The 23520-nt window shown below is 37.9% G+C and overlaps 1 protein-coding gene across 1 annotated transcript in view; it reads right to left on the bottom strand.

Annotated features, from left to right (window-relative positions):
- The window catches only part of DNAH5 (dynein axonemal heavy chain 5), a 136622-nt gene extending 113813 nt beyond the window's left edge, over positions 1-22809 (bottom strand). The window contains 11 exon segments of the mRNA XM_068396901.1: positions 2584-2799; positions 4631-4753; positions 5488-5595; positions 8100-8213; positions 9013-9189; positions 9785-9922; positions 10460-10681; positions 12475-12638; positions 15742-15826; positions 17440-17574; positions 22753-22809. Of these exon segments, the coding sequence (XP_068253002.1) occupies positions 2584-2799; positions 4631-4753; positions 5488-5595; positions 8100-8213; positions 9013-9189; positions 9785-9922; positions 10460-10681; positions 12475-12638; positions 15742-15826; positions 17440-17574; positions 22753-22809 (1539 nt within the window).
- Positions 22810-23520: the final 711 nt, after the last annotated feature.

Raw genomic sequence — 23520 nt, 5'->3', positions numbered from 1 at the left:
TTTGCCGAGCAATATAAGCAAACCACTTAAATGACATATTTGCAGGAAACAAGTTAGTGCAATGGCCACAGAAATTTCATCCATATTATTTACTTCTGCTTTACGTCAATTAGAATGGACAGAAAATCCAGACTCTTGCTTTTCAAAGATATTTGTTACCTATTAAATATTCTCTCATGCAGAGGTTCATTATTTCTATTTAAAAGTTAACAAAGTTCAACATAGAAAAATATTTTCACATTAGTATTTTCCATGTCTTTAAATTAACTGATTCCATAGAAAAACAGACTATTCAAAAGTCACAGTAAGATGCAGCACACCACCAGCTCAGGACTTATTATTCCTGGCTTCTCTTACATAGCTGCTGACCACTCAAATGAAAATACATCTTAATCAGCATCTCCCTTGAGCTGTACATACAGTGAAAGGATTTCTAATGACAAACCACTATTCAACAACCTAGTAGTTTACCACAGTACAGCTATGAAGCTCAACATATTTTCAGCACAGCAAACTTCCACCATTTTATTATGTCAACTGAACTTCAGTTTTATTGCTTTGCTGTACATAAAAATCCCATCTTTTCTTCTAAAAACAAGCAAATCCTATATAGCAGCTAAGTGGTAAAGCATAAAGAACTGTTACATAACAACTTCCTATTGTAAAAATTTTTCAAGTCATATAATCAGTCACATAACTACAGCTGTGGCCCATGTCAAATACTTCAGTACCTCAATTTTGTCACTGTTAAAAAACTACTATCACTTTCTGCCCTTTATGCATACTATCCAGAACGTTCCATGTACTATATTCTACCTAAGCATGTATAATTCCCCCTCATCCCCCCAATGAAAATAATTTCACAGTAACTAGGTCTCACACAAAGCTCTTACTTAGGACTTAAGTGATGCAATGGATAATGTGATATATCTATATAGAGTTCCCAGACTGCACCACAGACTGGCCACAGGCGGCTTTTGAAATACAAATGCCCCAAATGAGTGAGATATCAAAATTTTATCTTCATAGCATGACCTGAAAATTCCCAGCAACCTGAGTTGCTGAGAAGCCTGCTGGCACAGCTTTAGAGAGCAGCTCTCAGTAAAGGGAGCAAAATTTAAAGCAGCCCATACCCATCCCGCCCATGTGGAATAGTCATGGACCAAGCCATCCTTCCAGTTGTGCCCAGGTTTCTTCTCAGAAGACTACAGAAGAGAACAAAGGAAAAATATGGCTACTGTGAAGGATGCGGTCAAGGAACCAAAACCCTGGACTGCAACATGGAGAGAATCGAACCAAGATGGACCATGGAATGCTCATGTTTTACCCTATGGTTATTTAACTAAAGCAAGGTGATTTATTCATGGCCACAACAAAAAAGAAGAGGAGAGGGTAAAGCAAATTAGAATGCCACATTTGTCTGTACTGCCACTGTATCACATGTGATCTCTAAAAGCAGTCTACAAACTCCACACATTGAATACTTCTGATTTATTTTAATATTTACAGGTGCCACAATTATGACACTGCACTAAGGAAGATACACAATAAGGTAAGTTAACTCAGGCTCAGGAAGAGCAGGGAAGACTCTACTTGCCAGAAAAATAAATTTAATCTTGGAAGAAAGGAAAAGAACATGACTTAGCATATTTATATTCTTAGAAGAACTCCTTGTTGTTCAGGTCTCACTCCTGTTAAATAAAAGGACCAGGAAAGAAGCCTGGATAGTAATACTAACAAGAAATGGTATTTTGCTGATACAAAAGAAAAAGCCTAAACTTGGAGAGCTTTCCAGAGCAAACCAGATAGAGTAATTTCTCTGCCTCCCTCACCCCGAATATAGCCATCTGAGAATTAACTCTTACTTCCCTCATAAAACACACAGCTGTTGACTGTACTCTAGATCTAGAGTACAGATTTTAAGTAAACCTAATAATCTGTTTTGTTGTCATAAAACTCACTATTTTCTTAATGAAACAAAGTAAATCTGAGAGTCCAAGAGTTTTTTGGTTTTTGCTGGGGTTTTTTAAAATCACTTATTTCAAGAAATAAAAGTTACATTTGTTTGTATTTATGCAGCACAGAAATGGAACTGGGGCTTGTTTCACCCCAAGCTGCAAGGAAAATCTGACTGCAGCATCAACCACCAGGGGAATGGAGCCAGCCTCAGTGGCGGGCACTGATCAGGTACCCCTAGAATAATGGGCAAGAGATGAAGACAGTCTGCACTTTTGGTCACAGTACACTTTCATAGCTAGCAAAACATTTATAAAGACAGAAGTGTTGCACTTCTCACTTTTTCTCCCGATCATAACATAAAACCATGGCTCCAATTACTCCTGTTACAAAGTCCCCCCATTTTGTTGCTTTTTTCAACTTTGATTTTAACATACCTCTTGTCCACCTGCCTCTTTTCATCTGGTCTGCTTAATTCCCCAGCAATTACATCTTTAGATCACTATTAACCAGTAATTTTAGCACAATTTACAGAGTTAATTTTTCTCTTGCTAAACACTTTTCTAATTTTTGTAATTATTTATTGTTTAAAGTTCAAGTCAGACTGACAGGATATCCAAAATGTACCTCATATTTTGTGATCATTCCTTCCAGTCCCTCTATCTTAGACTCTTGTAGAACTGAGTAGGTTTTCATAGTATTGAAAACATCTATTATCTTTACCAGACGTCGACAAAAGGTTTCAAATTTTCCAAAGATATACATCTCACTAAAATCAAACTGTCTTTCAGCTGGATTTTGTTTCAATTGCTCTTTTATCTTGTGAAAGCAATTTTGATACTCCTAAAAACAAAGAAGATTTAAAAGAAGAATGTCAAGCATATAATAAAATGCACTATCATCAGCTAGAACAAAATTTACACAGACAGATATTATTCTAATTTGATAGCAAGTAGAACTTTCATCAGTAAACAATCATGAACACTATAAAGACAGTAACAGAATTTGTCTCCGAAAACTAACCCAGCAATACCATTACAGGATCACACATTTCATCAAATGAATGAACTGCACATATATGTATTTGTACGTTCCACCCTTAGCTAGTGTGAAATTCTCTTCCCTCCATTTTATATCAGGGTTTGATGTGTTTACTGAAATCCAAGATTACAACCAAGATTACAGTTTTCAGAGACTGAAAATAATGATTGCGTGCTGAGCAGTTTTATTAAGTAACAATGTTTCAAATTTACAAAATCACTTTCCAGAACAAAAACCCTTCTGAAGTTAGAATGCTGCTCTGGTTTTCATTCTGCTTTGTTATCTGGGCACAAACCTTACTCCGAACATGTTAAAATTAAATTCTTCCCAAAGTCAGATTACACAGTCAACATATTTGCCTGAAATGGTTTCTTTCAAGAGTAGTTCTCTTTAAAATACAATGTTTATTATTTTTAGCACATATATGTACGAATAACCCCACTTGGAAATATTAATACAAAAGGCTCAGAGTTTCCTAAGTTGTTACTGATTCAAATTTTAAGTTTTAATCTACTGATTTTCTGAAAGCTTTTGGAACTAATAAGACTCAAATAAAAACCTACTCCTTCAACATATTCAGTTACTGTATTAAAACAATTTGCTGTATCTTTATAGAAATATGCAAATTTACTGCTTGTTGCTGATGGTAAGACATCATACAAATTTACACTAATTTGTGCTAGAACTATGCAAGATTTGTTGCTTCAGAAGGTGTCAGGATAAAGTTCTACTCTTCCAAGCACATATTATTAAGAAATCAAAAAGTAATAATGGAGAAAACATAATATGAACCTTTCGATATCTACAGGGAGGTTCTAAAGACGACAGAGCTAGGTTCTTCACAGTAACGCATGGACAGAGGCCAAGAGGCAATGGGCATAAATTGAAACAGAAGGTGTTCTGACTGGATATAAGGAGAAAATCTTTCACCCTAAGGACAGTCAAGCAGTGAAAGAGGTTGCCCAGAAAGGCTGTGCAGTCTCTCTGTCCTTGGAGAACTTCAAGACAGGACTGGATAAAGGTCTGGTCAAACAAGTTTGATCTCATAGCTGCCCCTGATGTGGCTTTGAGCAGAAGGTTGAACTAGATACCTGCTGAGGACCCTTCCAAGCTGAATTATCCTATGATCCTATGTTCTAAAGGGGGAGGAAAAAAAAAATCCCAAAACAGCCATGGAAGCGTATGCAAAAAAATAAAGGTTATCTTCCCAACAAGTCTACACAATCTGACAGCTGAATTCTTCTCAGTTCACTAAATTGCCCTTTCTAAAGGTATAGCTTGTCCACATACCTTTGGGACATATTCAGCTCAGTAACTTCTGTTTTCATTTCTATCACACATCCCTCCTCATCATGTGAAAAGAAAATTTCTAGAGAAACTCAGCTATGAAAATCCAAGTAATTCTCATATAAGAAGTATAGCTATATTACGTTAAGCATCGAAATTCTCTTTCCAGGTCAACAGACACTGGACTAAATTCCCTGTTAGCTCTAATATAAATGCTCCAGTTCCAATGTGTATTTTTCAGTTGCTTCATTTTAACATTACTTCCTCATATAAAACAAAATTTTCCTAATCATGCCCTCCTAAATTTCACCTTATATTCTGTTTTCCACATGCTCTTCCCACCTACCTGTTTAAGTCTAATGGCTGCTTGTAGCTTTTCCATAACTCTCTCCTGAGGCTGATTCCAGATGGTGGCCGTACTGTTGTTTGTAATGTAAGATTTACATGCTGTGATCATCTGGTTGGTCACCTAAAAGCAATTTTAACCGTGTGAAAAAAACATTTCAAGACAAAGCAGATCTTGCCCTTCTTTCAGTCTCATCCCCATCTCTGACTCCACTGGCCTAAAGCCTGCAAAATAGCAATACCAAATACCAGCCACATAGACAGACTGTCCTCCTTGCAATATCCAACCTCCAGACCATTGCACTACCAAACTGATGTTGATTAACTATGCTCATCCTAAACCTAAACACCTTGTACCAAACTTGACATTGAGGACTACAAAGTCGTAAGACTTCAGCACTTCTGAAAGCAAAGGTAAAATCAAGGGCCCCTGAGAATATGATCATTAAAGAACAGGTTGTCCTTCCAACTCCACTTCCTTCTTTATGCAATCACAAGGAGGTTTAAGGGCTATATAAATGTAACATAATTGGTTCTACAAAAAACAGTTCACCATAGGCAAAACTCACTGTAACAAAGAGTTCCTCAATCTATTCATGTCAGGGTTGAGATTAATCCTGATGTTCGAGAAGTCTGAAAAAATTCTTGTAACTCCAAAATACAGAGAGTAAAATAGGTTTTAACTTTGAGGTTGTTTTATCACTATTTCCAATTCTCAATACATTCAAAAAGCATCATTAAATTGACCAAAATGCTAACTCTTCAAATTGCTTGATCCCTTTGTGTTTTCCGTCTGTCACTCAAGCAACACCACACAATATAAGCCGAGAAAATTTCCTTTCACTCTGTAGCACCGACCTTCACAAACAGCGAGGATATCCTTTCAGAAGTGTTATAATACCGAGATATACTCTGAATCATTTGAATTGCATTTATGAGTCCTGGAATAGCATCCACCATGGACACCTGGAAAGAAACACACAGTCTGAACTCTGCTCAGTACTTCTGTTACCATATATTAGCTCGACACCTAAATAGAGAACCCAGGAGCATTATGAACATGGTCTTCCTAACATTGCTTCCTCTGTTTCCTGGGCCTCTCCTGCAGAGCTGCCTCTCCTACTTCATCCTCCAAGCTCTACAATTCAATTTTGGGGAAAAATTTTCACTAGATTCTTGGCTGTGAGAACTCCGGTCTGTGAGTGGAATTTGATAGAGACAAAGGCCTCTTCAAAAGTACCACTTATTTTCACAAAGTACGTTTGTACAATCTTTTGCTAAACCTGATGTAAGCTTGCATATATAAAGAGAGTCCAAAAATTGCGTTAAGCCTCATGGCACTCATTTGAATAAAGGAACTATGAAGAACAACTTTCCTATAGTACTAGCATTTAGATCTTAAAAAATTATATAAAATAGACGAAGTGCCTGGGAGGAGGTGATCTTAGAGTCCATTCTTTGGGGTGCAGGTGCCCAGGTGCTGGCAGCTGGGGCTGCCCCACACCGAACACAGCTAGTTCCAGCCGCCCCACCACAGGGCACAGCTGAGCCCCTCAGCCATGGGCGGGCACCTCGGGGAAAGCCTGTGTCAGAAAGGGCAAAACGCTGCCCAGCAGCCAGGGCTGAGGGTAACGGGGTGAGCAAGAGCCCTGCGAGCCCCGAGGGGAGAGCAGGAGGAGGGGAGGGGGGGCTCGGGGCACCCCAGCAGAGATGCCCCTGCTGTCTCTAGAGGAACCCTGGTGGAAAGCTGGTCCCTGCAGCCCGTGAGAAGGCCCTGCACCATAGCAGGGAAAAGTGTGAGGAGGACGAGCAGCAGTGAGAAGTTATTGGCTGACCGCAGCCCACCATTCCCCATCCCCCTGCATCATTCAGGGGGAGGAGGAAGAGAAGGCAGGAGTGAAGGGGTGAAGCAGAGCTTGGGAAGAAGGGGGGTGGTGGGAAGGTGTGGTTTTAAATTTTGTCTTTGTTCCTCACTTCCCCAATCTGTTTTCACTGTCCATAAATTAAGTTACTTTTCCCCAAGCCAAGTCTGTTTTGCGCATGATGATAATAGGTAATTGATCTCCCAGTCTTTGAAAAATCCATGAACTTTTTCATCCTATATTCTCCTCCACTCCTGTTGAGGATAGGGAGGGAGAGAGTGCTTGGCCCATAGCCAAGGTTAACCCACCACACCCATTAATTCTCCATACCCTATACAAGTTTTCAGTAAGTCTTGTGTACAAAAGAAATGCCTTTTGCTAAATACTTTGAAGAGAAGCATCATTTCAAAAGGCCAGCAGTCCTGTCTTCAGCCCATGAATGGGCCAAAGATTTTTCAGACAGCTCCTCCTCATGTCTGAATTTCCAAAGCAATAACAGTTTTACACTATTGACAAAGTGGTTGTCAACATTTTACAGGTAAATAACAGTAAGGGAAAGGTTCACACTCCATGCCTCACACTCCATTCCACCCTAAGTGCTACACTGCCTCAAAACTAAATATCTCTGAAGCTGGCACCACCTCCTCCTTGGCAAAAGCCAGTATGGGAAGCCAAAGCAGATCAAGTTTAACAGACCCTGCACAGTGCCAATAACAAGCATATTCACTTTGTTGTGTATGGCTATCATACCAACCTTTCATCAGAGAGAGTCAAATATGAGACAGGGAAACACTGAAAGAACACACTGTTCTAATACCATCCAGTAAATGGAAACAAACAGAGCCATACCATGGTTGCCCAGAGAACTGTTTGGAAGCAATTTCACTTTGGGAAAAGTATGAGGGAAGAGAGAGAGGTAGCTAGGATGGTCAAAGCTTTGAGTCTTCACGGCAACTCGTCATATTTCTCTGACTAGCAAGACATGTACATGTACAGTCAGTTGCAAAATCAGTTTTAATAAAAGCAACAATTTGCCACCTACTTTAGCATATAACAGGACAGTGAGAATCGCATACTTTAGGTTGACTGGTTTTGTTTACTACTTGTTAATCTTACATCATCCTGTTACTATGGAACAACAAGGTGATTTATATTTACACCTTAATATTTACATAACCATATTTATGTTTTCCTAACCCAGGCAGCTGAAAATTGCCTTACAAATGTTAGGCTAAGCTTGAACTGGCCGCCAACATAAAGACAAAAGCCCAGCCTTTGTCTAGGTTCACTTTCACCCCTTTTTTTTTTTTAACTCCTTTTTTTATTTTTTTTTTTAAATTACAAAGATTTCACTTCCTCCCATAGCACAGAATCCAGTTTCATCATCAGACCAAAAGCTCCATAGATAGCACGGCAAGAAAACAACAAGTACTTTATTTTGTAGACAGAAATTCCCACCAGGCCACTTTTAGCATAACTGGACAAAGTCTCAAACTGGAGACGCACACCTAAAATGCTATCTATGTCATTTTCAAACTGATCCTACACAATACATTCCTTTTTGTTGTCTCGAGAGATATATGTTAAGAATTTAAATGTTCTGCTTACAGGATCACTATTGTATAATGGGTCACAATATTTTTCCAGAGAATATAGATACTTCACGTTATCTTTAGCTTCATTTGCTGCATCTGTGATGCGAATATCCAACGCTCGCCAGTTCTAAGAAGAGAAAGTTTGGAAAAAAAAAAAACAAAACACACATTTCAGAACTGTTTTGAGATCACTGTGTTTTGCCATTAGCCTTTAAACACAGTTGAAAGCACAGATCTGTTACTTCAGAGTTACACTTGTTTACCCAAGATGAGGAACAGGTCCTTGTTTTGCATCAGTAACTTGACTGTGAAAATAGTTTAGATCACTCAGCTCAACAAGTTATGTCAGTAGTAGAGCCAAGTCAAGCTGCTGTAAAATATATAGATATTTTTGCTTAATGGACTGATGAATATATAACCATGTATTTGTTTCACGTCTCTCATTTTGATGAGCCAAGACTTTATTTTATTCACTTAATTTCTGTTCGTGATGGGTGTTTGTTATATCAATGTGAGAAGTTATGGCCCCGCAAGCAGTTGACAGACACTGTAACAACATGCGAAAGAGGTTTAAAAAAAATGGGGTTTTTTAATTTTCTTTTCATTAAATACTCAGTTCATTAATTCAATTTTCTGATTTAATAATCAACTTTTCAAAGATTTATAAGCATTTATTTCTGTTGAGCCATGTGGATGGAGTACATTATCAGCCTTTAGACAAAAGGGAATTCCCTGTTTTTTCCAATAAATTAAACTAGATTTAAACTTTATCTACTCAAGGTGACGAATAGGGAAGGGCAAAGAAAACAAAAGCCAAAGGTGCTTCAGTATTTTCCCCACCAGCAATGTTACATGCATCACCAAAATTAACTAGGGTATACAGAGCATTTCTAGTCTTTACATCTGTCATAATTCAAAATAGAAACCTTCAGCAGTTTGGATTTAGCAGCAGTGAGTACTCTAAGCACTGCCTTCACATCTGGGCTCTTCAGCTGGTCCATAAGGTAGTTGAATTTTGACAATCTCTTTTTCCAGTAATCAAGCTCTGCTCGTGGTCCAAGGTCATCAGCTTCCTTTCTCAACTGGTCATTTTCTGCAAGAACCTTTTATCATAGAGTAATATTAGTGTGTGATGCTTTTTTTTTTAATCTGCAGGGATAGCACAGATTAATTCAAATTTTAACTCCTAGTATTAACCTCCTGTGATAGATTACCTAACTCAGTCACCACCTCACATAAAAGACCTTAATTTTGCTTGGCCTTTTTAGTTCTGAGTTAAAGAGGGAGTAGTATCTCAAGAGCACTGTTACAGACAATTACATTTTCTGCAAAGCATGTTTCAAAGTACAATTTTGACCACTGAGAATAGCGTTCACTAAACTATTGTGTTCTTTTTGCTTTCATTAAATCCACTGGGAATCAGTAACTGTTTTCTACTTTAAGAATAGGTGATCATCAAAAAACAGGGGACATGTCTTCCAAAGATATGTGTATGCTCTATTTACTAGTAGATGGAAAAGCTCTCAATAATATTCTCACTGAGAAGTAAAAGCACACAAAACATGCCAAAAGTACTTTAAAATACAGGGATTGATCACACCGAACTTTACAGAAAGGTAGCTATACACCAACAGGATTAAACTCATCATCTGCCAATATGCAGATCTTGTCATATTTCACATTTGTCCAGAGTATCACCTGTTCAATTTGTTTGGTCCATCCTTTCATGCAGACTTCCATTCTTTCGAGAGCATCTATGCTGTTAGCAACCATCAGGTAATCTGAAGGTCCTCTTAGAGTTTTCAGATCATATGTTTCACATTTCTTTAGACTGACCTAAAACACAAGTTAAAAAACCCTGAAATGTTCATGACAAATCATCCAGGTACTTTAAGAAGTAACTGGTTGCCCCACTTGGGGTATCTCACTTCATATTCCCACTTCAGTTTAAATTAAACTGGTTTGAGCTAGAACTGCACTCCAGAATGTGGAGAATTCACCAGGCTGGCAGCTGTGCTCTCATGCCCTTTCCTTCACAAAGGCCGAGTAGAAAATAATAGTTAAAACCACTATTTGTCATACATTAATCCTTCTTGGTTTAAGAGTGGTCACAGCCATTGGAGAGTCAAGAAGTTAACAACTCTAAAGAACTGGTGCCAGAACAAACAAGAACAGAAGCACCTGCAGAATTGTTTAAGCCACACATCAACATGTAACATGTTACTGATGACAACAAACAAAAGTGCTATTTTTTCTCCAGTTTAACAAAAGCAATTTTTACGAGTATTCTACAACAGCAGTTAATTCAAAAGCTTCAGAGCAAGAGATATTCTACAGTTAGCTCAATTTCTATTTGCCACACGAACATACTACCTTTTCCAACAGACTTTCCTGAGTTCCTGATAGCACACGAACAAACGCTTCAAGGGAACAAAGGAAGTCCTGCTTAATACTGGAAGCTTGTTGAGGTTCACCAAGTTCAAGCCAGCCATGGTCCATAGTCTGTAAGGCTGGAATGAAGATTTCTGACATCAACTGCTCAACGCTTTTTAGTAAGCCATCTCGACCTACATTCATCATATTAAAACTTACTTCCTGTAAAATAAACACAATACAAGTTAAAATAGAAAACAAAATTTTTCTATCATTATATTTATTCCAGTCCTATTGCCTTGAGCATCTCAAAAGTTACCAATGTGCACAAGTGCTCTTTGAGCAATAACATCACAATTCTTGCTAGCAGGAGCTGGAAGATTTTCAGTGTTACAGTTTGTCATACAAAACGGAGGAAACAAAGATCTGAAAACACTTCCAAAATATAATGAGTATAAGAGACCTCTATTTATAAAGCTCAGTTTATATGGGTAAAATGATTCCAGTCTAACACTTCTAAAGCTATCAGAATTCTAATTTTGTATATATTCATACATACATATACATATATCATAGAATCACAGAATGGTTTAGGTTGGAAGGGACCTTAAAGATCACCTAGTTCCAACCCCCTTGCCATGGGCAGGGACACCTTCCACTAGACCAGGTTGCTTAAAGCCCCATTCAGCCTGGCCTTGAATTCTTCCAGACAGAGATCAATGCACTTAGAAGGCTTAAATGCCAAAAGAATTATGAACGATACTTAATTCTGACTTGCAGCTGCCCAAAGATTTTAGACCAGGAAAAATACCTCTATCCAGTTTGAGAAAGAACAATTCACAGAACATCTGGGTTTTAGACATTTGAAAAAGACTCTGAAGGCTTCTAAGGTAGATTACACAAATCTGCCAACCATTTTTTGCTTCATTAGAAGGTACCACAAGAATTTTTTTCAGCAATATAATTTAACCCTAAACAACTTGTATTTAAGTGTCACACATTAGATGTGTCTTCAGACATATAATTTTTACTTTTCAACTTGTCTTTCCTAGTTTTAAGGTATTATCTACTCTCAGCAAGGGCTATATCATTACTTGTGAAGAAATCTGCTTTATACACCTTTCAGTTGCAATTACCAGCTTGCAAGTATTATTAATAAGCAAGAAATCTTCAAATGTTAAATATTATACAATTGACTAAAATCTAAGCCAGATCTTTCAAAACCATAAAAAAAAGAAGAGGTTAAGCATAAAACTTTAAAGCATATTTGTAGAAATCAAATAATAATCTGGTGATGACAGCTATGTCACCCACCCTTTGCTCTTCTATTTCTTGCCTTTCTAGGCAAAATACAGTTTTAAAGGTTTTCCTAGAAAAGATGGGGGAAGTTAAAACTTGCTGCCTTAGAAGTTGTACTTGAAAATTCCCACTTTGAAGTGTATAAAAAGTTTCCCACAACACTAAATTCTCATTTAGCCCATCATTCTTATTTTAGCACTCTGATTAGTTTGTCTACAACTGTGGGATTTCCTACATTTTACGCTGTGCTCCTCACTACTGGAACACTTGATCCATCTTGGTTCACTTCAGACTGTCACAGATTTAAGGAGTCTTTCACCAGTAAAAACTTGTTTATATATAATTTGCATATACACTCTCAAAAATAAAACAATTTTTTTTTTTTTTAATGGATTTGCTAGCACTTAGTGAAATTTAACAGCTTATTATTTAGGTATTGACTAATTACTCTTTGTCATTCTGGACTGTCATAAGTTTTCTTCCTTAGCATCAATTCTTCATAGCAATGATACACTTCAAGTTACTGCCACTAGATAATATTGTCTTTTTCCATTCCCCTCCTTTTTTGTCCTGTGCTTCATTTAGCCAAGCTGTGTCCTTTTGTTCATTCCTCCATGGCAAAGGCTGTCAAATTACATGCTGAGAGCAAATACCCCAAGATAAAAGTGATTTTTAAACAAGATTATGTACAGTGATCAGCAGTCACTGACTCTTACCTGATAGATATTCTCAGTTGTGATGGGTTTAAAAAGACTAGATCTAATGAAAAAAATGCATACACCAGTTAAAGCAACTTCTTTTCCCTCTGTCACAAATACTTTAGTTTTCGTCTTCTTTGTCAAATGAGAGTTCACTCCTGTTCCTGGAACACCAAAGTGCTCTACAGATTCAAATAAAAGAAACATTTTAAAACCACTGATTATGTAATCAAATAAAAGTTTTCTAAACAAACAGTTCAGTCATCATTTGTATATATCTGAGTCCCAGTCCCCTGGAGCCACCCCATGGGACTATCCACAGACAGTACGCAGCACCCAGAGTCCTCACAGCGCAGTAAGAACTATTTCATCTAGTTTTGCCATTCTCACATCAAAAGCCTTTCATTTCTATTCATTTGTTTGTCTTCTATCCCTTCTAAGCAAAGGTTCAGGCTCAAGATCTTCTTACATGGCTCTCTATCATGCAATTGCAGATAATGCTCTATTGCTTAAAAAAAAAAAAAAAAAAAAAAAAACAGCAAACTTTGTTTACCTCAGAGGAGCCATTATCAACTGTCTTTCCTTAAAAACATGTAGATATAGGTCTAACATACAAAAAAAAAAAAAAAAAAAACAGAAAGAGTGCTTCTGGAAACAAGGAGAGAGATGCCACAGCAGATTCTTTGGGGGGAAAAAAAAACAAAGCAATAAGGGTGCTACAAGGGACTTCCCTGTCCTTTCTTCTTCCCCCAACAGGAATATGCTGCTCCCATGTTTAGGCTGTCAGTAACACTTGTAAAAAGTCACCAAAAAGTAGCAGTGTCTTTGGGGGAAAAACAATTCTCTTAAATTGTGTTTTCGGCCACGTTACTTCTCTGTTACTAGTTTTCTAGTGTTAGCTCAGAGTAAAATCGCACGCATAGACATCTCAGTGAGACACTGCAACAATAAAAAGATCAAAAAGTGACTTGTTGATACCAATAGTTAAAGGACAACATCCAAAAAATTGCAAAAAGTGACATGTCCCTTGCTCTTTTTTCTTTCAGGCACATGACCATCTGCCCCAGAGATCCCTATTTTGGATCAGGTGGTCTCCCATAAGTACCCTCCCCACCCTTTCATTCATGTCACCTTTCCCCCTCCCCTTTTTCACCACAGCTGCTGCAGAAGTCTCTTCTTTGTTTACCTCAGACGTACATCAAGGCCTTTGTCACCAGCAACACAGTCTTGAATCTGAGAATTTTATTCATTTGTTTATTGCCAATTAACATAAACTTGCACTATCCTTCTACTCCAGTAATTACAGAGGCTAGACCAGCAAGAGTCATCCCAGTTTTCAGGGCATTCCCACAATGTATGGAGCTGGAGTAGGTAGTATACTCCGCAGTCTCTTTAGAAAAGATGTACTGTTACTGAAAAGGGTGCTAGAAGTTGTTAAGCTGCATATTAAAAGTGCCTTTCAAAACATTGCAAAAAATCTGCATGTGAGGGTAGGCATAAAATCAGACTTTGAAACGACACCTTAGGTCTCCAGAGTACATCCTCCTGAACTCAGAGATACACAGTCTCTTGTTTTGCAGAGACACAAAATATCTTGTAGGCACCCTTCATGGGGTCATCTTGTGCCCTAACAGAAGTGTTCGCTGATCCACATCAGCATCAGAAAACCAGCTTGTATTTGAGGCGGTGTGTAGTAAGTGCCCGTGCCAACAAGATGGATGTAATACCACAAAAATTCACTTCACTTTACTGATTAGTAGCCACCAGTATAACTGCAATTTTAGCTTTGGTTGCCTGTGAACCACAGCCCCAGAATGATCAGCACAGAAAATTCTTTTAGAAACTCTGCCCCACCTAAGAAGGAAAAAAGTACAGCACAAGCTGCGCACTGTGGTGGTATTACAAGTAACTGTACACTTACAGCTGCGGGCAAATGCAGCCTCCAGCCCGCTCGCTTCATCCCACGCTCACCTGTCTTGTCCTCCTTCACCATCAGTTCATTTTTTTTTTTCCTCTTTTTTTTTTTTCCTCCAGTGCACATGGTCTTTTGGGGACTTTTGCTGATTCACCCAATGTACATGTTGCTGTGAATTTGTTTGGGTTTTTTTGTTTTTTTCCCCTCCAACTTTCCGTGTTTCCTGCATCTAGCATCACATCCCAAAGACCAAAGGCCACCAAAATCATACTGTAGGGTCAATTGATCAGCTTGGGGACAGGTGAGGGGGACCCCAATTAGATTCCCAGGCTTTGCCCCTTGCCTCACACTCTCTCCAACCTACTCCCACCACTTCAACTCAGGCATGCTAAAACTTGCTCAGCAGATTTCTAAATTAGTGGCTGAGTTTGTATTTTTGCTTAATTTTCTTTCTATGTACATTTAAATTTTAATTATTAAAGTTGCTTATATCATATTAAACAGTCTTTTCATACCTTTTAGGTATATACACACATATATACTGAAAATATGTGAAGTATAAATACATATTTGTACACTCACATAGTATATGTTTACATATGCATAAACACATATATTTATACAGATACACATAGATATATTTATGGGGTTCTTCTTGTACATACAGGGTAAACAAGTGGGGTGAACTCCCACCAACCAGTCACAGGGTCTTATAGGTCACATAGCACCTGGCTAGTCCCAACGGCAGCAGCACAGAAGGCTCTGGGACAGAAGCCATGGACAAAGGGAGGATGTCCTTGTCACAGGGGTCCTGAGCTGCCTCCAGGGTAAGTGAGAAGGAGGCTTCCCCCAGAAGTGTGGTAACATGGGGGCACTGGGGAAGGGAAGGGGATATGACCAGAAGGGAATTCTGGGATAATGGCCCTTCTACCCATAATGCAGGCCTCCTGGGGCCATTTGTCACATAACAGGACCACCTGGATGGATGGTCATGTGCCAAGAAATGTGGAGGGCCTCTAGGGCAGACTGGTGGTGTGATTGGAGGGGAGGGAGCAGAGCACCTGTCACTGCTCACTATGTGTGAAAGTTAACTTTTAACTATCGAAAACCATTTCTCAGCCCCCCAGGCAAGAGGTGCTGGGCTCACAAGGAAGTACCTTGCTGCTGCATACTAGCAATATGCAGAAGTGCACCAATAAGCTTCAGTAATTTCATCAGTCCTCATTTCATGAGCAAGGATCAATGTCCCAGTATGACCAAATTCGACTTGCCTTAAGCCCCAGTTTAGAAGAACTTTACTATTTGCTTTTTCCTTGAACACTTGCTCAGCTCAACTACAACACATTGCAGGAGAACCTAAGTTGTTTTACCTGTATCCATTGCCTCCACATCTTGATAGTAGAACATCAGATGACGCAGACCTCCAGGGGCCAGGAATTTGTCAATGCGCTCTACCTGTTTGAGGTCATTATGCATAGCATTCTCACTATGAAAAGTTTAATTTGCTCAGATTTTTAACATAAAGGGCTGATAAATACTCATCACAGTATCGTTCAATAATTTATACCAGGCCCAGTTACTACCCCCAAAAAAATGATTGAGTTGCCTTGTCCTTTAGCAGCACACACCTACTCAATTGAATCATTTAAATTTTTCCATGTTGAACACAACTGAATATAGCAAAGCCATGTTTCAGTTTACTGAAACCACTTACTGTACATGCTGTATATTGTCTCCCAAACTGAGGGCACAGGGCATTTCTTCATTTAGTGAAGTGCAGCAGCACCTCACTAAGTCCCTCACCTGTGTTATTCTTACTGCCACTCAGCGAAGTAGCTGAAAGCAGAAAATACACACCTGCAATTGTTCCATATCATAGCAACTGAGAACGCCTTTATTTATTTATATTTTAAGCATCAGGACAATTTCACAGTTCTCCATCAGTTTAAGGCTGCCATCAAGCATCCTTGAACCATGTACTGGTAGTGCAGTCCAGGAATCTCATGTATGGGCCACAAAGGCCTAGGAAGAAAGTTAATTGCTCTATGCTAGTACGCTGATCAGTGTTAAGCACTTGCAAGTCTAGCCTAAGCCATTATTTTTCTAGATCTATGAGTCGTTGTTTCATATAGTCCCTAACTACATAGCAATATTCCAGCAGAAAAGGTTTCTACTTCTAGAAGTTCTTCTTCAGAAACATTCGCTGGTACCATTTTTGCTTCCTAGTGTAGGAAAAAGGCTAAGAGATCACCAGCAGCAGGAAGAAAGCTGCATTTATCCCTCTTCCATTAATAATGGGCCACAGTTACACCAAGATCACATAAGCTGCTATTCCAGAAAATTTTGGCTGAGCCCTTCAAGATGAGGTCAAAACAACTATTACACTTTTCTCTTTCCACGTGTAACAGCTGACAATATTTTCTTCATCTGACAGCTATTCTCAGGCAATATAATTTACCAGGAAACCCATTTAGAGACAGAATCATAGAATGATTTGGGTTGGAAGGGACCTTAAAGAACATCTAGTTCTAACCCCCCTGCCATGGGCAGGGACACCTTTCCACTAGACCAGGTTGCTCAAAGCCCCATTCAACCTGGCCTTGAACACTTTGCCTCTTCTTAGCCACTCTGTTTGGTCAAGTAGTTTCCACCTGATTTAATTTCCTAAACTAGATCACAATGTAGTCTCACAATGCTGGTGGCAGCCTAATGGAAACAGCAATAACATGCAGCCTGCTGTGGACAGGACTCTTGAATCTGTATGTACTATATATTTAAGGATTGAGAGACTTCATGCTGTGGATCCAGTACGAAATACAGTCACAGGTTTTACTCTACTATCTATAAGCACTGGAAAGCAGAAATTCTAATCAATTTCAAAATCAATATTGTTACAGTAGGTCCTGAAACTAAGGACACTTTTGTTCAGCTTAATTACAAAATGCTAAGAAATTACAAGACTTGTGTAATCTCAGTCACAAAGTCTGACAACTAGCTCACTGAGTATTTGATGGTAATATCAGTTCTAAAGCACCCTATAAGCTTCACTATCAAATTCATCAGATTACCTGGTTACCATCAAGAATAGCATCTTCTACTTCTGCTTTGTTCAGATTCACACAAGAGGCAACAGTATCCAGTAAGTAATCATGCCTGCCATCCAGCCGAGCACGTTTAGCCTCCCTCTCTTCCTTGAGCTTTTGCTGTTATAAAACACAAAGTGTACAGTGGATAATTCACAATCTATTTTGAAGACAAAAATAACAAAAATTCTAAAATTTATTTTAAAAAGTAAAGGCTATTACATTCTTCCATACCTGTGGTTTATGTTTTTAAGACACTCAAATGAAATTTTTAGAAGTGACTCCTGTTATGACTTTACAGTTGACTTCCTATGTTCTATTTTCAGATTTAGTACAAAATTTCTATCATTAGTCTTTTGTACAATATTATTTATTTGTTGAAAGGCTCTGTAGGAAAAAAACAAAAGGTATTTTATATGTACGGCTCCATCGCTCTGCGAGTTATCTTCAACACCCTGTCCTTAGTCCCAGCTTTTCAGTCTAGTCACATATGACCATCAAGTCAAGACAGGATTCTGACCCATCTTTGTTATTTGTGGAAGATATTGTAAGTGTTCTCTAATAAAGACAGATGCTGCTGGAGGAAGCTAGGGTTTCATACATTATCTCTTTAATATAATGAGAAGTAAAACAAGGCACAAGCCTCAAGGTACACAAGTGTTTACAAATGTGCTTAACTACAGCTATTATACCATTCTTCAAGCAGTATGCCTACTCTTCTAATTAAATTGAATTCCCATATGTAATACACCTCATTACATTATAGACAAAATAGCCTTCTGGAATAGTTACTGGTATTATTGTGCTTGCGGATTACAAGATTTAATATCATTTCATTTTCAAAAGAAATTTAGAATTATGTTTCATTGGTGGTAAATTCAGTCTTTATTTCCCCAGTGATTATGAAAAAACTAGTAACTCTATAAAGTATGCACAAGTGATTTATCCACAAGCTTCTGCAGAGCCAATAGGACTTGCATAATATACTTTATACCCTTATGTAAATATCTTTCCTATTTTGTGAAGGATTTTTCAAATATTTGGTAAATTCGTAATTACTAGTATGCCTTCATAAATGCTGAATGCACTGGAAATTTTTTTCCACGTAAAAGACAAACATATCAATCCTGTTCTTTACACAGATACACCCAAAGAATGCAGTAGCAGATTAATTTGTATATGTACTTGTCCTGGTTTTACTGGGGTTTGGTTTCAGTTTGTGGCCAGCCATGGTGATCAAGGCCCTTAGAAGTTAAATCCAGGGCAGCTGACCCTGGCTGGCCCACAGGTGTATACTATATCACTGACATCAAGCTCACTATAAAAGAGAGGGTTTGCTGGGAAGAGGTGGGGCTTTTCCTGCTCTCCTTGCCTCTCTTCTCTGTTTGTTGTTGTGATTCCTGGAGAAACTTGCCAGTGATTTGTGGATGAGTATATTCTTGTCTGGTTTGTGTTGTCATTTATATTGATTTTCTTCATTTCATTAAATCTGGTTAACTTCATCCCACGAGTCTCTCTCTCTTTTTCCCAATTCCCTTCCTCATTTGGGGAAGGGACATTGGGTGAGAGAAAAACTGCTATTGTTTAGCCCCAGGTGTGGGCTAAACGAAGACAGTACTTCATGCTATTTCACCTCCATCATTCCCTAGCACGGTCTCCACTTTCCCAAAAGTAAAATGTTATCACAGGATTGACCTTTCCTACACATTCTCAAATCAGGGTAGAAATTTTCCCCCTAGTTAGACATACGAAAAGCAACCATTTGGGGCTGGATCAGCTTCACACTAGATAATAACACTAGAATCCTAAAAACTGTTGTTTCAGTAATTTGAGCACAACTGATAATGCATCTTTAACATAGAAAAATACAACCAATACTCTGCCAATTAGTTAGCTTCTATATAATCCAGCAAAAAGCTCTTTTTGTTTTACTTAAACTACAGAGACGCACTACTTTTGTACTCTGCTGTGTTTCCAGCATAGAACTCCAGATATATTGCTACACAAAGTATTAATCTTTCATGGGTTATCAGTTCCCAACTCCACCTGTACAGATAGTCTTTGATATGGTCATAGCCTCCATTTCTTCTACAAGTTGCTCTTTATGTAGGCTGAAATCATGAGCACCTTCTCAAACTGGGCAATCATGCCCTGATATTTGTTTTAGTTCTTTTAATGCTTTCCAATCCTTTAATTGCAGTCTCTCAAGCCCTATAACAAATATACTAGCTATTCTGTATAGCTGTGCACATAGACATCAAATATTGCCTAACGCTAAGTCCAGTTTCAAGAGCAGTAATTAATATGTCACAAAACTTTAGAAGTCTAGCTAACTTAAATTCTTTTAATGAACTGTACCCAGAGAAAACAGGGAATTATTAACGAAATAGTAAAGCTATAGTTTTATGAAGATTAAGATATTCACTTGCATTTATCACGTGTCAGTTCTGGAAGGCATTTGCATTGTTCTAGGGGATATCCCTCTAATGCAAGTTACATGTATGTTTTTCCAGATAGTCGCTACAATGCAATTCAAGGACATACCCTGCCTGTCATGCTTCCATATTTTGATGATCAGCCATTTCTAAGAACAACTTCTCCTCCCCAGATGAAGTGTTTCCAATCACAAACTCTCACTTCTCAGTTGTTGCAGTCATCAGAAGAGATTTCTGCCTCACTTTTCAGATTAGGTTGTCCCCAAAAAAGCAGAAGAAATCTAACCTCAGTGCTTTCAATAGCAAGTCATTAATTTAAATATTTTAAACCACTCAGCATCTAGACTGGAAACTGGTCAAAATATCAGTTTCCATTTGCATACTACTTAAAGAATAATTTTTTAAGATATTCCTCACTTAGGATTAGAAATCTCAGAGAATGAACTGCAAGAAAATGTTGAGCTTTCTACCTGTCATTCTTCCTACCCTCCCCCATCTTTAAGGGCCAGACATAAATGAGCAAAAGGCTCATGGAGAAACAAGCAGATTTCTATTCCAGATTTGTTTCCTTCCTAGTTTTTGCATAGGGTTGCATTTCAGGCCCTCAATCCTTTTGTATCAACCAGAACTTCTGTGAAGGAATTCACTAACCTGTTCCAAAATTCAGTCTTTGGGCTTCAAGATGCTAACTTGAACTACCCCCCACATCTTGCTTCAAATCAACGTGGTCACGGCCTAGGAGTTTTTGTACATTTTACGACCTGCAGGATTCACTACACAAGTACATAACCCTAAACAGCATCTATACAAAAAACTACCGAAAACCAGGCAGGTTTACGTAATTCAAATAAACATCATTTAATAGAACATAGAACACTGAAAGAGTAAGATTTGAAGATGGAAGGATTGCTAAAACACATAAGCTATCATTTATGTAGGTAAGATGAATTGCTGGTACATACAGCAACACTTACGTGCAAACCCTGAAAAGTGTCAGCAGCAATTCTGATAAAGGTCATACAACAAAGCCTCCTCATAATGTCCCATGATGTAGGAGAAACCAGATGGAACAGTATTTACAAGAGCAATGTTTTTTCACTTAGGTATCTGGAAGGATTGTCCAAGTTTATATATGGTACAGCTTTACCTTGGTTCTTCATTGAAAGAACAGCAGCACAGCCACATTTAGTTTTGGGTTTCTTTTCTCCCTCTTAGTTAGTTACAAAGGTAAGAAAGGCCATATGACAACAGTCTCACAAAGTCCAAAGCTAACTAATTAACTGAAAAGTCCTTCTTTGATGATTAGTCTAGTTATAACAAGTAACTTGTTTTATGTTACATAAAATCTTAAAATTCCCAATACCTAAATACCAAAAATTTAGCACAGGAACCTAATTTTAGTAGGCATCTTCTCCTGAAGCAGAATAAAGGGGGGGATTCCTAAATCCATTTTAACATATGACTAAACCCATAACCATCACACCATCAATCTGAAGCAATAAATGGGGATTAAGTTAAAACAAAATTTTAAAAAGTGTTTTATAACTACCACAAGAGTATATAAGTATATATATTTAAGCAGAAGGTACTAAAAGATCAGAAGTCAGAGATGCCAGGAGTCCTTCCTTTGAAACAACAGCCTCAGAAACCAAATATTGACTATTGCCAACTTCTCCATTACAGAGTGCAGTTGCTGATGTGTCTGCAGACACTAAACAGAGTTAGCATGAATGTTATTTAGTATTCAAGTCATAACTGCACAAGCTAAAACTTGTCCCTGAACACAGTTTATCCAGCAAGTGATGCATTTAGTTGTCAGAATACTGGGCATTACTGAACTTAGACACACTCAGATCAGTGTCTTATGGATGAGCAATACACTTGAACTTTACTGAGAAGTTCAATAGTAAAAGAGTCAAAAAGTAAGTGTGTTCTATTGTTAATTTACTGTCTTATCCAAAATTTATTTAACCAACATGGCATTCCTCTGTCTCTCCTTTAACTTGCTAGGATGTTTTATATTGCATAAGCATTGCTCATGGATTTCCCTGTAAAAGTAAGCTGCAAGCCATTTTACACTTTCCAAGCACCCTGAGTTTTCAACAGACACACATCTTTTTATTTGCTCCTCTACAAAAAAGCACATCCCCTACAGAATTAGGGGAGTCCCCTTAGCTGACTCTTAAGTCTCAAACATTAATCAGAGTTTTCCCACACTTGTTATAACATTGCATTAACTCAGGAACAGTTTGTTCAAATAACCAGCTTTTAAAATTAGTCTAAGGGTCTTAATGACTTCTATATTTTATTATTGTTTCTCAATGCTACACAGTGTCTTCAAAATTCTATTCCTATTTTACAGGAATGGGAAAGGTGAAGTTAAATTTCAATTTTCCTTGGTGGCAGAGCCCACCCCTGTTTTGTTGCCAGATCTAGCATCCAGCTCTTTATTGTACCAGTATAACATTGGCGAAATTATACCCTTACCAGATCACTTCAACAATCTGGACAAGACACAAGTACCAGTAGTCAAATGCATAAATATCTCCCAGTGCAAATTTACTTTTCAAAACAAATCATGAGACTAAGCCTTGATTGATACCCTACCAATGAACTTATAAGACCAGTTACACAAAAAAAAATACCTCTCGTGACAAATACCTATCCCAAATACTGTGTTTTGCTTTAAAAAGCAAGTTTATCCATTTTTATATAATTAGCATGTTTTGTGAAACCAATATCATCCATTTACACCATTTTAACACACACATTTTTCTACACCCTCCCTCCCCTCAATTCACACCTTTATTCAAACTATACAGTTTACTAGTCTCGACCTAGTCCAAAGTTCAGTTTTCCTTACCTTTATAACTCTGCCAATGCTCTGTTTCCAAAGTTGCTTTCTTCCAGCTCTAAACATTGTACTATTCGATATAAGCATCAAGTACTGTTTTTCAGCAATAAGCCTTAAACCATGGAGCAAGCTTCTTGATTCATCATTTTGCACTCTCCCCCTAACCTTTTGTTCATATTTGTTTCATTCCTTATCTGTAGGAACACCAAAAAAACTCTAGAAAAGTAAGGACCTAAAAAGCCAGCAAGCATTAACCTTGGCTATGTATTTAAAATTCAGTTCTAATGTGCATTTAAATTACTTGAAAACTAAATTGGACTACTTTAGAAACTATAGGTCTCTAACCACCAGAATTTACTGCTTATAGATTCGGAGCTGAAAATTACTGCTACCAACCACAGTGTTGTTAAGGTGATACTGTTTATATACAAACGCCGCTCGATACAATTCATCATGCTCAAGGGCAACATAACCATTTGCAAAAGTCAATTTTATAACTGCTTATCTGATTTGTGTTCAGCCTTCTTAAGTAATCCTCATGTCAACAGACACCTTTGTTTCCTTGTCACAGATGACTGTTTAAATATACAGCAACAACAGTCAAGCAGCTTTCAAATAGCTTTTACCTACAGACTACTGAATTACTGAGTTTTCTATTCATATTTTTCATACAAGCACATTCAGCCTCAGTTATTTTTACGTTCAACAATGGTTGTTTAATACAGCAATTTTTCTTCAGCAAGGAATGTTAAGTTTTTTCTTCTTAAAATAGTCTTA

Source organism: Nyctibius grandis, chromosome 3 (genome assembly GCF_013368605.1).
Source record: "Nyctibius grandis isolate bNycGra1 chromosome 3, bNycGra1.pri, whole genome shotgun sequence".
NCBI lineage: Eukaryota > Metazoa > Chordata > Aves > Nyctibiiformes > Nyctibiidae > Nyctibius > Nyctibius grandis.
Note: the sequence above shows the minus strand (reverse complement) of the source record. Positions and strands in the feature narration are given on the sequence as shown.